Source organism: Pelmatolapia mariae, linkage group LG4 (assembly GCF_036321145.2).
Source record: "Pelmatolapia mariae isolate MD_Pm_ZW linkage group LG4, Pm_UMD_F_2, whole genome shotgun sequence".
Lineage (NCBI taxonomy): Eukaryota > Metazoa > Chordata > Actinopteri > Cichliformes > Cichlidae > Pelmatolapia > Pelmatolapia mariae.
In genome coordinates this window covers 6,634,014-6,647,216 of record NC_086230.1, presented here as the reverse complement: position 1 = coordinate 6,647,216, position 13,203 = coordinate 6,634,014, and the positions used below count along the sequence as shown (strand labels likewise).

The following is a 13,203-nucleotide window of genomic DNA, read 5'->3' as shown; positions in this document are numbered from 1 at the left end:
CAACACACTCAGACAGAAACTGGTTCACCCGAAAGACAAAACTCCAAAACACAGACTTAACAACGTGGTGTATGCTGTACAGTGCAGCGAGGAATGCCCAGACCTCTACATTGGAGAGACCAAACAGCCACTTCACAAGCGCATGGCACAACATAGAAGGGCCACCTCCACAGGACAAGACTCAGCAGTCCATCTGCATCTTAAGGACAAAGGTCACTCTTTCAAGGATGCCAATGTTCACATTTTGGACAGAGAGGACAGATGGTTTGAAAGAGGAGTGAAAGAGGTCATCTATGTCCACTGTGAGCGACCATCTTTGAACAGAGGCGGTGGTTTACGACACCAACTGTCTGCCATCTATAATCCAGTTTTGAGTTCCCTCCCCAGACGCCTTAATGCCCACTCACATCCTGGGCCATCTGACCTCAGGAATTCACACGACAAGGTGGGGCCAGGTTTCACAATGAGCACACCCGAAACCCTGGCTGATTAGGTCCCACACCCGCTTTCACACCTTGGCTCATGTGATTAGAGGATCACCAGGGGGTCCTTTGTCCCTCTTTGGGGGGATACTCCCACTGGGTTTAAATCTGGGACTCTGGGCCATTTGACCTTAGAACTGAAGAAGCTTCTCGGATGAGAGGTGAAACATCTTCAAGCAACTTTAAGAAGTCCAGACGCTTTTCTTTGCTAACTCCTTTGACTATGATGACCTGGATGACTGAGAACCTTCACAGACAAAGTGTCACTGTGTTAATGAACCTTTATGAACCATTTGATTTTAATTTGATTACAAAAGTAGCTTTAAAGGTGTTTCTGTATTATATGAATGATCTTAGCAATGAAATGCAGATCACCGCTGAAAAAACACAGAACTAAACTAGGTGATTAGTTAGTAGCTGGCAGTGAGGGATACTGCAAGGATTAGTGTTGGGGGGGGGGGGGGGGGGGGAGGGAGAGAGAGAGAGAGAGAGAGAGAGTCGTGCACAACAGCTTCTCTTTAATCAGTGGTGGAGGATTTATGGTGGAGAACATTTGGATGCAAAAAGTAATAATAGAAAAAGACACAAGACGGACTGAGGTTAAATCATGTGAGTTATGCTTTTCCTCTTTTATTTTCACTGTATTATGTTTTACTTTAGGTATATAATGCATATAAAATATACATTTAATCAAACTGTTGACATTAATATTGTCTATACCGTAGATATAAAGTATCAAGCTTTGTATCTATTAGTGTCTTATTTCAGGTCTTATTTACAGTTAATACCTCCCTGCTTTTGTATACATCTGTGTATTTATTAGCATATTACAGTCATGCTGTAAATTTCTTAAGATATAACAGTGTAGACGTTAATTTGCACCCTTCAGTTATTGAGTATCGATTGTTTTTGAGCAGTGAGAAAGTTCTTTCTTGGGAAATACATTTGATGATGAATAGTGTAGGATTCCTAAGGTGGCAAAGATTAGTTTAAGTGGATTAAAGGAATCCACCTCTATTTCTAGTGTCTGTGATCACGTGAAGTCACCTGCTGTATTTGCCTGTAACATCTCTGTTTGTTATGGAGGTTAAAGGTTTGCTTCTTTCCTGTCAGGGCTACTGTAAGTGCAGATGAGTTTTTCTAGTAAGTTTGTTTTGATAAGCTAATCTATTCCACAAAAAGGATCTGTTTTGTCATGGTTGGCAGCTATGTGCTGCTGTATTAGAGGTGAACCTTGCTTTTTGTGTTGGTTCATTTTCCATCTACTAACAGGAAGAAGTGGGGTTTAGACATCAATAAGTCTATTTGATTAATCAATCCAAGTATTTGGTGGAGGCATGTTGGATGATCTGATGGCTCACTGAAGCTTGTATACGTCAGCTCTGTAAACTCTGAGGTGCAACATTTCAAAAATAGCTTTTGAGATGTTTCCTTGTAAATAAAATGATGAACCAGCCAGCAGGCAATAAATGCCATCCACAGAGCTGTTGTTAAAAACAGCAGTAGAGTCCCAGCTGCGAGTCACCTTGTGCTCCTTTATGAAAGACAATGTGCTGGCAAGGAATATCCACAATCTGTAGTTCCTCCAACAGTGCCTGTTACCGTAGGTCACCAAGGTCACCAGAGTATCCAGAGTATCCAGTGCGTTTCCAGATCGACTGAGGTGAAACGATGGTGTTCTGAAGATAAACTACAGAAAAGTGCATCTTTGATGTTTTACAAAGTGCATTTTTAGCCTTTTGGGGTTTTTTGTATCCAAGACGTGATAATATGAACAACCCAGATACAAAATATTACCTCATTATCAAGGTGAGATGGAGATGGGTAGCAAAGTGGCTTGCAGATACAGAGCAACTTTAAGAAGACTAATGAAGCTTAAACTGCAAATCCTATATGAAAGGTTGATGTGCTGAATGGTATGCATGATTTACTCTTTAACCATAACACAAATCTGATTATTACATCATAGCTAATAATCTGTATACGCTGAACACCTTTCTAAGCTGTCTTCCTCTTGGCAGCACTTTCACAAAGTGCAGATTTTACAGTATTGTGAAAACATTTTTGAGTTTTGAGTTTTTAATCATAGGAACAAGTTAGTGCATAACATGAAGAACAAAGTGCTGATTCACATGTCTGCTGCATTTTGTGTCAGCTGGAACTGTAGGACAGCATTGTCTCCTTTCCAGTTTATTCTATGCTAAAACAAGTACTCTTACTATGAATACCATTTATGCAGTATCAGTCACATCAGGGTCATTTTACTCAGTTATACAACACTGCAAATAAAGAACATGAGAATGTGAGGCTGATGCAGAATATTAACACACTTTACTGGCTATTGTCATGTTTGACAAACTCTGAGATTCAGGTTTCTTTGTTTGTAACACGGGTTTTCTTAACAAAACAGGAAAAAGAAATCGTTATTCCAAAACCGTTGCTACTATTGTCTGTGGGGCATCCCTTCTCTTCAAGAGTTGCTTCACATTAATAATCTTTCAACTGAATTTCAGTCTTCTGATGTGTGATTTGGGTGGACTGTTTTTCTCCAAGCTTTAAATTCTGGACAGACACACACATTACTGACCAGGATTCTGACTTTGGGTGGAGCCCAGCTTAAAGCTGCTGTGACCCAGAAAACATGTGCAATTATCATCCAAAGGTTTTGGGGTGTTCTAAATCCCTCCAAACATGTCGTTATTTAACACACCTTCCTGTGGCATAGTAATATGCCACAGGAAGGTAGTAACAGTAATATGAAGTAACAGTAATATGATACATAATATGATGTTTGCTATTATCCAGGATCCTCACTATACCATCTGAGGCTTATACCTACTGAGACATTTATCTGATTTAAACTAATATGTTATACGCTGATGATCCCATCCTGTAAAAAATAAAATGAAGCATTAATTTATTTGCAATTGAAATAATTTTATTGTATTTTATTTAACTCACATGTTTTTTAAATTTTTGTGTGTAAATATGTTTTAACCTCTTTTTTATGCAGTTTAGTGTTAACAGCAATGTGCGGTGTGTATGACAACGGGACAACTTATAAATGCTTTCAAAGTGCAAATCCATTCAAAATACACATACAGTGAATTATTCTATGTATCTATCTGCATGCACAAACACAGACACACAAACATGCTTCGGTCTCCCTCTCTAATCCTCTGCTTATACAATCAGGGGGCTATAAGGGTCACTGTAACAAAGCTTGCCAGCTAAACCAGATCTCATTATTGAAATATGTTGTGTATGAGCCTCTCTGTGCGCAGTAGTGCATATCAGCAGGGAGACATGTATCTAAATCAGGACTAATCACAGACAGATGGAGACAACAGAGGGAGGAGGAGTGAAGGAGAAGTGGTGACAGTGTGGGCGGAGAAAGGGGAGGAACCCCGGAGAGGCAAACTGTCCTTAATTTGGTTAAGCCTGAGATTTTTGGATTACCTTTGGCAATTAATCTTGTTACAGTGCTGTGCAGCGACAGAGGGATGTCTAGCGTGGGAGGGGCCTGTGTGTGTGTGTGTGTTCAAAAGTAACTAACCTTGTGGTCTGCTATGATGTAGCTTATTTATCTGCTCAGCTACATAGGTAGGATGAGTAATATGTATTTGTATTAGGTTGCTACATTGTAGAAAATGAAACAATGTAGCCACTTTCAAATGGACTAGAAGTGTGTTAGTGTTAAAAATGTATTTGTTATTAGCTATTGGCGAGTGAAGTCCTTAACCAGAGCAATTTGGTTCTCCCCATATTTTTTTTATTTTTTTTTACCAAGAATCAGGGAAGAGCACTGTTACTGACTGACAAACAGAGATGTTCACAAAATAACAACTTGTTAGCCAAAAGCTCCAAATTAAAGTATGCCTTTAACATCAGGTTGTATTAAGTGAATTTTTGGAAAAAATGTCTTTGAGAAAATAAATCAGACCTTACTCATTCAGACTTAATCCTCTTAGCTGTTAATGTCTGGCTGGTAGGGAAAAATGTGTAGTCTCCAACTGGTAGGTAACTGGTTCTGGAGTTTCCTGGTTAAAAACCTTAATTTGATTGATTTGGTCATTAACAAATTGCTGTGGTCACTGCCAGTTTGCACAGTGGGTTCTCTTTGCTGTAAATGGACTGGTTCTTATATAGCGCTTTTCTACTCTTCTGAGCACTCAAAGCGCTTTACACAACTTGTGCATTCACCCATTCACACAAGCACATTATTCTAAGTGCTGTCTAAGTAACATTCATACAGATTCATACTCCGATGGATGCATCGGAGAGCAATTTGGGGTTAATATCTTGCCCAAGGATATTTGGTATGCAGACTAGGGAAAGCCAGGAATCGAACCACCAACCTTCCGATCAGTAGATGACCTGCTCTACCACCTGAGCTACAGCCACCTGTAAACACGCGCAAACTGTGAAAAGTGCAGAAACATCAACTGTTTGCCTTCAAAGGAAAAGTTGCATGATTTGAAATGTCTTGGGTGAAGCAGGAAGGCACAACTACTTTTTAAGTTTCACTACGAATTGTAGGGGCCACAAAGGGGCTACTTTAAAAAAATCTCTCTAAATAATGAAATTAAATATCATTCAAAAACTGTCTCCTTAAACTGTTTCATATGTAGTCTAGAATATGCTGATTGTTCTATTAATCTTGTACATGTGGGTTTTTTATTTAAGTGGAATTCTAAAAGCACCTGATTTTACTGGGGTAATTCAGTTTCCTGCTATATTATTATACATTCAGAAAACGTACAGATAAAATTACTTGTTATGTAGTTTGAACACAATGTATGAAATATGTGAATACCTAATCAAATATAACACAGATTAAACTACACAACAGCAGTCTATCTAAAAGGGATGAAGTTACAGTGACACTTACACACAAATGAGTTTGAATATTTCACTTACCTGATAAAACACAATGCTTTAGACTAAGCACACACTTTGAGCATGAGAATGAGGTGAGGGAGAGAGGATTAAAGGGATTACAGCCAGGTCAAAGGTCAAAAAGGACAGAGAATGAAATGAGGGCACATTTAAATCAGAGCGAAACAGCGAGAAGAGCTATTACTTTACTGCACTTTGTAGCTGCAAATTCTGTTGCATCGTGTAGGTAAAATTAAAAAATCCAATTAATCTAAAGACTAAACTTAGTAGAGGTTTTAACCTCCCCACAACCAATTTGTAATACTGTTCCCAAAAGCTGCCTACCATTGCTGGACATGTGTGGCTGCCTGATCACAACCATTTTATCAACCATATAAATATAAATTAACTGCTGTGCACCCGGCGAGAGGCAGGGTACACCCTGCACAGGCCACCAATCTGTTGCAGGGAAACTCTAATTTAACTTTTAACAATGAATTTAATTTATTTGATTCATTTCATATCAATTTAATTTTCATATGCTTTTATATTTTTATATGTGAATGCTGATCCACAGCAAATGCCATCTCAAAGCACATCATAAGGCTTAACAATATAAAAGTGAAAACAACAACCAGAGAGCAAGCGCTTGGTGATAGTGGAAAGGAAAAACTCCCGCATAACAGGAAGAGATCTCTGGCAGAATCAGATTCAGGGAGGGGCATGAGGGGAAGGAGAAAAAATAAATGCATACATAGACAAATGCACTATGGGAGAGAGAAAATGCAATTTAATGACATGCAGTAGTGGTGTATAAACACACAAAAGAAGGACTGACTGTGACTGAACATAGAAACAGCATCGCTTCTGGTTTTCTGTCTCCTAAATCTGCCGATTTGCAATCCTATCGTCACGCTGCTGTCTCCATCAAGCTGTCTCTGTCAAGCTGTCTTTACGATTAGCTTGGATGATGTTATTTATTGTTTGTCTGCTTTCCTTTTTGTTTTTTTTTACAGAGCAACAATGCGACTGGTCAACATGGCTGGGGTGCGGCTCCGCCGGGCAGCTGAGGAGGAGGAGAAGGAGCGGCCACCCCCTCCACCACCCGTCTCCCACCACCAGTTTAACAGCATGAAGAACAAGTTCTTTAATGAGCTTACACATCTGCCAAGTGAGCACACGACTATCTAAACATAACGTTACAGTTTAATCTATGTTAGGTGAAAAGAAAAAAATCACAAACTTTCATACTGTAAACTTAAGGAAAATGTTAGATGAAAATTCTGCATCAGAAACCAGATCAGGGTATCTATCTCAGTCTCTTTCATTTCATCATCCTGTCATTCATTTTTTCCATTCTGTCTTCTCTCATTTCTTCTCCGTGTGACCATTCTGTCCTGCTCTCCAAGATCATAAACTCAAGAGTAAGTTCATCTCACATCTCATGCTGCTGTGTTTGTCGCACACAGAGTCACGTTCTTAAGGTTATTCCAACTCATCCTGGGCGAAACAGCAGACACATGAAAAAAGGCAACTGATAAAATGTTGACTCTAAAAGCAAGTATTTTATAGAGTCAGTCTTTAAGTTTATTTACTCATCTACAGTATAGCTAGCTACCATTTCTTAGAAACAGTAGTGCTTTGAGATAAATGCTCATGGTAAGAGTGCTAATAATTTGATTTAGACCAGCCAGAGGCCTGAGGGCCACTAAACCTGTTGGAAGCCCAAGAAACCATGATATTGTGACCTGATTATGTTAGATGAAACATTAACATTAACACTTTAAAAGGGTTCGACTTTCTGACCTGTGTAGTGTGATCACTCTTTTCTTTTTATGCAGCACTAATCTACATTTCCCCTTCCTCTCACTCCTTTCTCCAGTGCCCATGTGGGCTGTGGGTGCCATTGTGGTTGTGGTCCTTGCTCTTGTCGGCTGCCTGGGATTCTGCATCTACAAGAAGTGCTTCAACAAGGGCAAAAAGCCCAAGAAGGCCCGCGAGAGGAAGGGAGGACGAGGACGCAGGAAGAAGGACAAGGAGGGAGAGGAGGGAGAGGAGAAAAAGGTGAGAAAAGATGAATTTCTTTTCTTCAAAAAGAAGAAAACCTGCACTACTTGGTAACTCTGCTCAGTTTGGTCTAAAATTCCCTTACTGTGGGTTGTGCAGTAGAGGGGCAACATTGAGACAACCCCCAAAACAGGAATGTTTTTACACATGGAGGATTTTTACCCCTTATCTTTTATTAGTTTTGCATTTGGCTACAGTCAGTGTTACCACTGGTAACATGAGGCTACATATAATGATTGTGATTGATATATGCATTTTTGTCTGCTTATTTTGTTGGTTTTTGTTTCTTGCCCTTTATCCCCGTCCCTCTTCCCTGCTGTTTTTCCTTCCCTCTTTCTTTCTCCCCTTTCTTTTCCCCAGTCAAGTCTGTCCCGTATTTAACAAGTGAAAATAAAATAAAATAAACAATAAAAGGTGAATCAGACCATTACGGCAAGGCTGGGATGGTCCATTTGGTAAAGTAAATCCATTGGGCATCTTTCTTCGCCTTTAGACAATAATTCTGATGGCAAAAGAGCCAAACGGGACAGGCAAAAAAAACAAAAAAACAAAAAAAAGATAAAAAAAAAACAAAAAACAAAACATTATTCAGCATGACGAATTTGGTGGTGGGTCAGTGATTGTCTGAGGAAGCGTATCAATGGAGGGACACAGATCTCTACAGGCTATGCAACAGGCTATGCAAAATTCACCCTAACTGCCACATATTATCACACATTTGCACAGCTTTTTATGCTAGCTTAGCAGCTATTAGGAACAGAAAGAAAGGGAAGCCTAAGGCCCAAGGCTAGCCTAATTTATCCTAAATGGTAGCAGAATGTAGATGCTTTTTTCCTCTTTTTTCTTTTTTTACAATTTTGTGGCTAAGCTAACAGCTGCTGGCTGCAGTACCAAATTTAAAATTACGAAATGAGGGTGTTATTAGGTATTATTATTATTATTGGGATGTGAATCAAGAAAGATCCGTGGCTGCATACATCCTCCACCCTCTGCATGTCAACAGATGGAGTTAGCTGCAGCTCTGGGTTTTCTATCTGATTGTAATCACTGATTAACTGTTCACAGCTGTTTGGCCTTTATCCAGGTTGAGACTAGTGATGGCCGAAATCACTGCTTAAACTGCACACAACAGCCACAGTACACTAGGGTAAACACAAAAGGAGTTGACAGTCAGAACTGCCAATACTTTGCTTTTGGGCACTGGAGAATATAGATTATTTCATCAAAGGGTTATATTTTCACACAGACTCCAAACCAGAATATTATATTTAAATATTTATATTTAAGCCTTCCTTGTTCATTTTCTTTTCCATACTTTAGACATTTTGCAGAATCATGGTACTTTTTTGTGAACCTAAGGCATGGTGTGTTAACTTCTATCCAATTTGTGTGTCTTCCAGGAAGGAGAGGAAGGGAAGGAGGAGGAGGAGAAAGAGTTCTTTGGCAAACTTGAGTACACACTGGATTATAACTTCACTGATAATCAGGTACACACACATTTAACCCAATAAAAGAAGGATTTTATGACCTTCATCTAACATCTGTTTCCTCCCTCCTCTTGCAGCTGATAGTTGGCATCCTCCAAGCTCAGGATCTCCCAGCCATGGACATGGGCGGCACCTCAGACCCCTACGTCAAAGTCTACATGTTGCCAGACAAGAAAAAGAAATTTGAAACCAAAGTCCAGCGCAAGAACCTCTGCCCTGTGTTTAATGAGACCTTCACCTTTAAGGTTTGAATCATATGATGCATTTTTTAATCGCTGAGCACCACCTCATCACTCAACATTGTTAATAATTTTCTTCTTCAGATACCCTACAGTGAACTGGGCGGTCAGACTTTGGTGCTGCAAGTTTTTGACTTTGACCGTTTTGGTAAACATGATGTCATCGGTGAAATCAAGATCCCCATGAACTCTATAGACCTCGGACAGCCAATACATGAATGGCGGGATCTGGTTGGAGGAGAAAAAGAGGAGGTAAATGTGTTTTTCCATCTCCTGGAAACATGATAAATCTAATAGTACATACCGGTTTTGGGCAAGATAACCAAATCCCTGTGTTTGTTTTTTGTTCCTGACAGCAAGAGAAACTCGGTGATATCTGTATTTCCCTTCGTTATGTCCCCACTGCCGGAAAGTTAACGGTTAACATTATGGAAGCCAAGAATCTAAAGAAGATGGATGTTGGAGGACTGTCAGGTGAACACACATACTCGTACTTGTGCTTGTTCTAAAGACTCTGGAGAGCTCTGCTAACTCGTTATTCTGATGTCATGTCTCTCTCTCTCAGATCCCTTCGTTAAGGTAGTTCTTCAACACAACGGCAAACGAATCAAAAAGAAGAAGACGTCAGTCAAGCAAAACACACTGAATCCTTACTTCAATGAGAGCTTCAGCTTCGAGATCCCGTTCTCCCAGATCCAGGTTTGTATGCATCACAGTTTGTCATATTTAGACCAGAGAGTTGCATCAATGGACAGGGCTTAAATTGTGTAACTTTTTTCCTGTGGTTGCATTCAGCTTATGCACTATTTTATTTTTGGAGGCCTGAAACAGAGGCTGTTAGAAATACTGCTGTGCCAGTTTTAGACTGAAAATTCCAGCACTGTGTTTGAATGAGAAGAAACACAAACATCTGGAAAATGTGCCCCCATGTTTGCCTCTCGATTGGCTCTTGAAACTCAAAAGAATAAAGGCTACATTTTTACCTAGCTCGTATAGATTTTGTGATTTCATCTTGTGCTTCTTGCAGAGATTTTCCTTTAGTCTTGCCCCAACTTCCTCTAATGATACTCATGCCACAGTTTTAATATGTTGTATTATTTGCAAAGTTCACTAATGCCCGGTATGTTATATAGTTTTACAGGAGACTGAGCAGAGAAAACACTGAAATAATATAGGTTTAAAATTCAAATGAATTAGTTTGATTTAGTCTTCTAAGAAGACCAGTCACTACATGTATCAACCCTTTAAAGCTGGAACCATGTAATAATTGTCAGAAAATTTAAATAAAAAAAATTAGTGTTTATCAAACCGTCTAAGAATTAAAAAGAAAAAAAAGTTAATTTACAAATATTATTTCATATAGTTTTAATTTGCAACATAATTGCAACATGGAGCATTTTTGCAATTATGTTGCTTAAAAAGTTTTTCTTTGGGGGGGGGCAGGACGTCTCACTGATGATGATGATGATGCTTACGCTAGGTGTTAAGAGGTTAAATTATAAATGTGAAAGTACTACCAAAGTATTCCAGAGGGACGCGACAAGACAATGATCCAAATCTACAACAGGATGGCTGAAAAAAAAAAAGAATGAAGGTGTTGAAATGACCAGTCAGTATCAACCTGATTGAAATGCTGTGGTAGGACTTTAAGAGAGGTGTACACAAACAAAAGCCCTCAAGCTTCAGTGACTTGAAGCAAGATTGTTGAAGAGTGGGTTAAAATTGAATTTAAGTAATTATTGCTAAAGGTGATTCTACAAGCCACTGAATCATGGATTGTACCTAGTGAGTCCTGTTAAAACTTTCTTTTTCATAGGACTGCATTACCCAGTAGTTAAACCTGACCAACCATCATAAACTAGGTTTACTCAAAAGCTTTACCATAACATCACTCAACTTCAGCTGCATGTTTAACAAGGAATAAAGGCGCACACCTGACCCTCATCTGTCTCCTCACACAGAAACTTCAGGTGCTGATCACTGTATACGACTATGACAAGCTGGGCAGCAACGATCCCATCGGCAAGTGCTGGATTGGCTACGGCGCCTCAGGCGTCGGGCTGCGCCACTGGTCAGACATGCTGGCCAATCCTAGGCGTCCTGTGGCCCAGTGGCACACACTGCTGCCCGAGGAGGAAGTGGATGCTGCTCTGAAGGCCCCCATCCGCTAAAGACGCTCACATAGTAACTTACACATGTATACAGCATCATGTGCGTAGCAGGGTGTTTGTTTCAATAATAAACCAAACGCCTGTAGAGTTTTATAACTTAATGCATTTTTAACCATATTTCAGTTTTAAACGTAATTCCTTTTGTAACATAACTTCGGGATGTCATTGTATGACTGCATGTTATACTGAGTGCATCCTATAGAGATGCTTACAAACATATGCATATTATTAATATTCAACTGCACACTTCCTCTGAATGGCGAACTAGCTGAATGGCTCACAAAGTATAAATTAAAGAGCCACAACACAGTTTAACATTTTGCTTCCATAAAGCTGGAGGACTAACAAGGCTGCATCATCTAAGATTTTAACGGAGCTTCAAGGCAAAAGTCTTCTACTCTTTGTTATTTATTGACCATTTTATCATTAAGCTTTATACTGACTTATGTAGTCAAAACCTGTCTTCAGGCTCATCCTGATTGTCTTCTTTAGTATTAGTATAATTATGTAGCAGTTAACGTTGCTATTCTGGTACTCTGCCTGGTTAATAGAGTTCTCCAAAATACTACTACATTTCCTAGAAACCCTGCTTCTCCTGCTTTTCGATTGATCTTTATGACCAGCAACAGCCCAGTCTTATATTACATTATCATGGCCACTAGCAGGTTTAAGTGCAAGGATGCGCTAATCTCTTAGCAGATTTCCTGCCTCAAAGTTCTGTTTAATGAAGTTTTATACAACAACATTGGGTCTAAAGACTGAGGTTAAAGAGCTGAACATTATAGAATTTAGGAGAAATGTGAAATATTGCTGTTAACATTTAATAGTTAAAAATGTTAAAAATGTGGTTTTGTTAGTTTCTTACAGTACAAATAGACCAAATAGCAAAAACTAGCCTACCGAGCCTGTTGCTGTCAGTTCTCGTTGTCGTATTGTCCCAGAGGAGGAAAACAGAAAAACCAGAGGGGCTCTGAGCTCATGTGTGAATCTTCTTCTCAAATTTCTATTCCTTATTTTGTCCCATGAGTTTATCTTCACAGCTCCTGTTTTCAACACAACCTAAAACTTTTCAATGAAAATGATGAAATTTGTTGTATCTAGTGTTCCATGTTTTTATTTCTTATTTATCTTTCTCTTTGTGGTTCCTTCTCTGTTTGTGTGGTAAGTGTATAAACTGTATAAAGAACTGTATAAAGAAAGATGTTTTCATTTTCTTTGCATCTAATGTGACTGTAAATAAATAGCTGAATAAATGTTTTCAAACAATGACAAATGTATTTATTTATTATGTGTCAGATTGGAAAATTTACCATATAATACTGCACATTCAGAGGTTTTACTGAACTTAAAATTACCCTTTATTATCTTGGTGTTATTATTGGCATAAATCCCAGCACTGAAAGTGCCCAATCTGTATGGTCAGTAGCGGTTTTTGATACGGGCGACACGGGCAGTAGCCCGGGGCGGCATCGTGGTGGGGGGCGGCATCACGGGCATCGGCAGAAAAAAAAATTGCTCGTTCTCATGCTGCCCCGACATCAGCCAGCGCATATTGGGAATGGCATAGGTACCGATCGGTTTTCTAACGCCCATTTGCTGGGAGTAAGGGCGCCCTCCGTTTGCGAGGTGCGCCTGCTGCTTGCGGCACAGGGAGGAGAGGGCGGGGCGGCGGGGGATTCTCTGGCTGGCTGGAGCGGCATCTAATAACCAACTCGCAAAATAAAACAAAATAAAAACAAACCAACAAACACGAAAACACCAGACATCATGATACAGACTTATAATTTGCACCGATATTTTTTCGAAATTCTATAAGCGAAAAGTGAGCGCGAGAGCCCTCGGTGCGCCTGCTCGCTGCTGAAGTCAAAGTAAACTTTAT

The 13,203-nt window shown here is 39.5% G+C and overlaps 1 protein-coding gene across 2 annotated transcripts; it reads left to right on the top strand.

Moving 5' to 3' along the window:
- Window positions 1-963: 963 nt before the first annotated feature.
- syt5a (synaptotagmin Va) lies at window positions 964-11,676 on the top strand. Of its 2 annotated transcripts, XM_063471206.1 has the most exons (10): window positions 964-1,091; window positions 6,377-6,531; window positions 6,770-6,784; window positions 7,243-7,424; window positions 8,828-8,914; window positions 8,992-9,159; window positions 9,238-9,405; window positions 9,510-9,627; window positions 9,719-9,852; window positions 11,115-11,676. In XM_063471206.1, exons 2-10 carry the CDS (start codon window positions 6,384-6,386, stop codon window positions 11,322-11,324), a joined length of 1,230 nt encoding a protein of 409 aa, XP_063327276.1. In that variant the 5' UTR covers window positions 964-1,091; window positions 6,377-6,383; the 3' UTR covers window positions 11,325-11,676. The 2 variants fall into 2 exon arrangements, with proteins under 2 accessions (XP_063327276.1, XP_063327277.1); XM_063471207.1 differs by lacking the exon at window positions 6,770-6,784.
- Window positions 11,677-13,203: the final 1,527 nt, after the last annotated feature.

Excerpts from the sequence above, each read along its gene's own strand:
- syt5a (XM_063471206.1), top strand. The coding sequence starts at position 6,384 with ATGCGACTGGTCAACATGGCTGGGGTGCGGCTCCGCCGGGCAGCTGAG. Across the intron at positions 9,406-9,509 it reads TTGGAGGAGAAAAAGAGGAG|CAAGAGAAACTCGGTGATAT; the intron begins GTAAATGTGTTT and ends TGTTCCTGACAG. Across the intron at positions 9,853-11,114 it reads TCCCGTTCTCCCAGATCCAG|AAACTTCAGGTGCTGATCAC; the intron begins GTTTGTATGCAT and ends CTCCTCACACAG.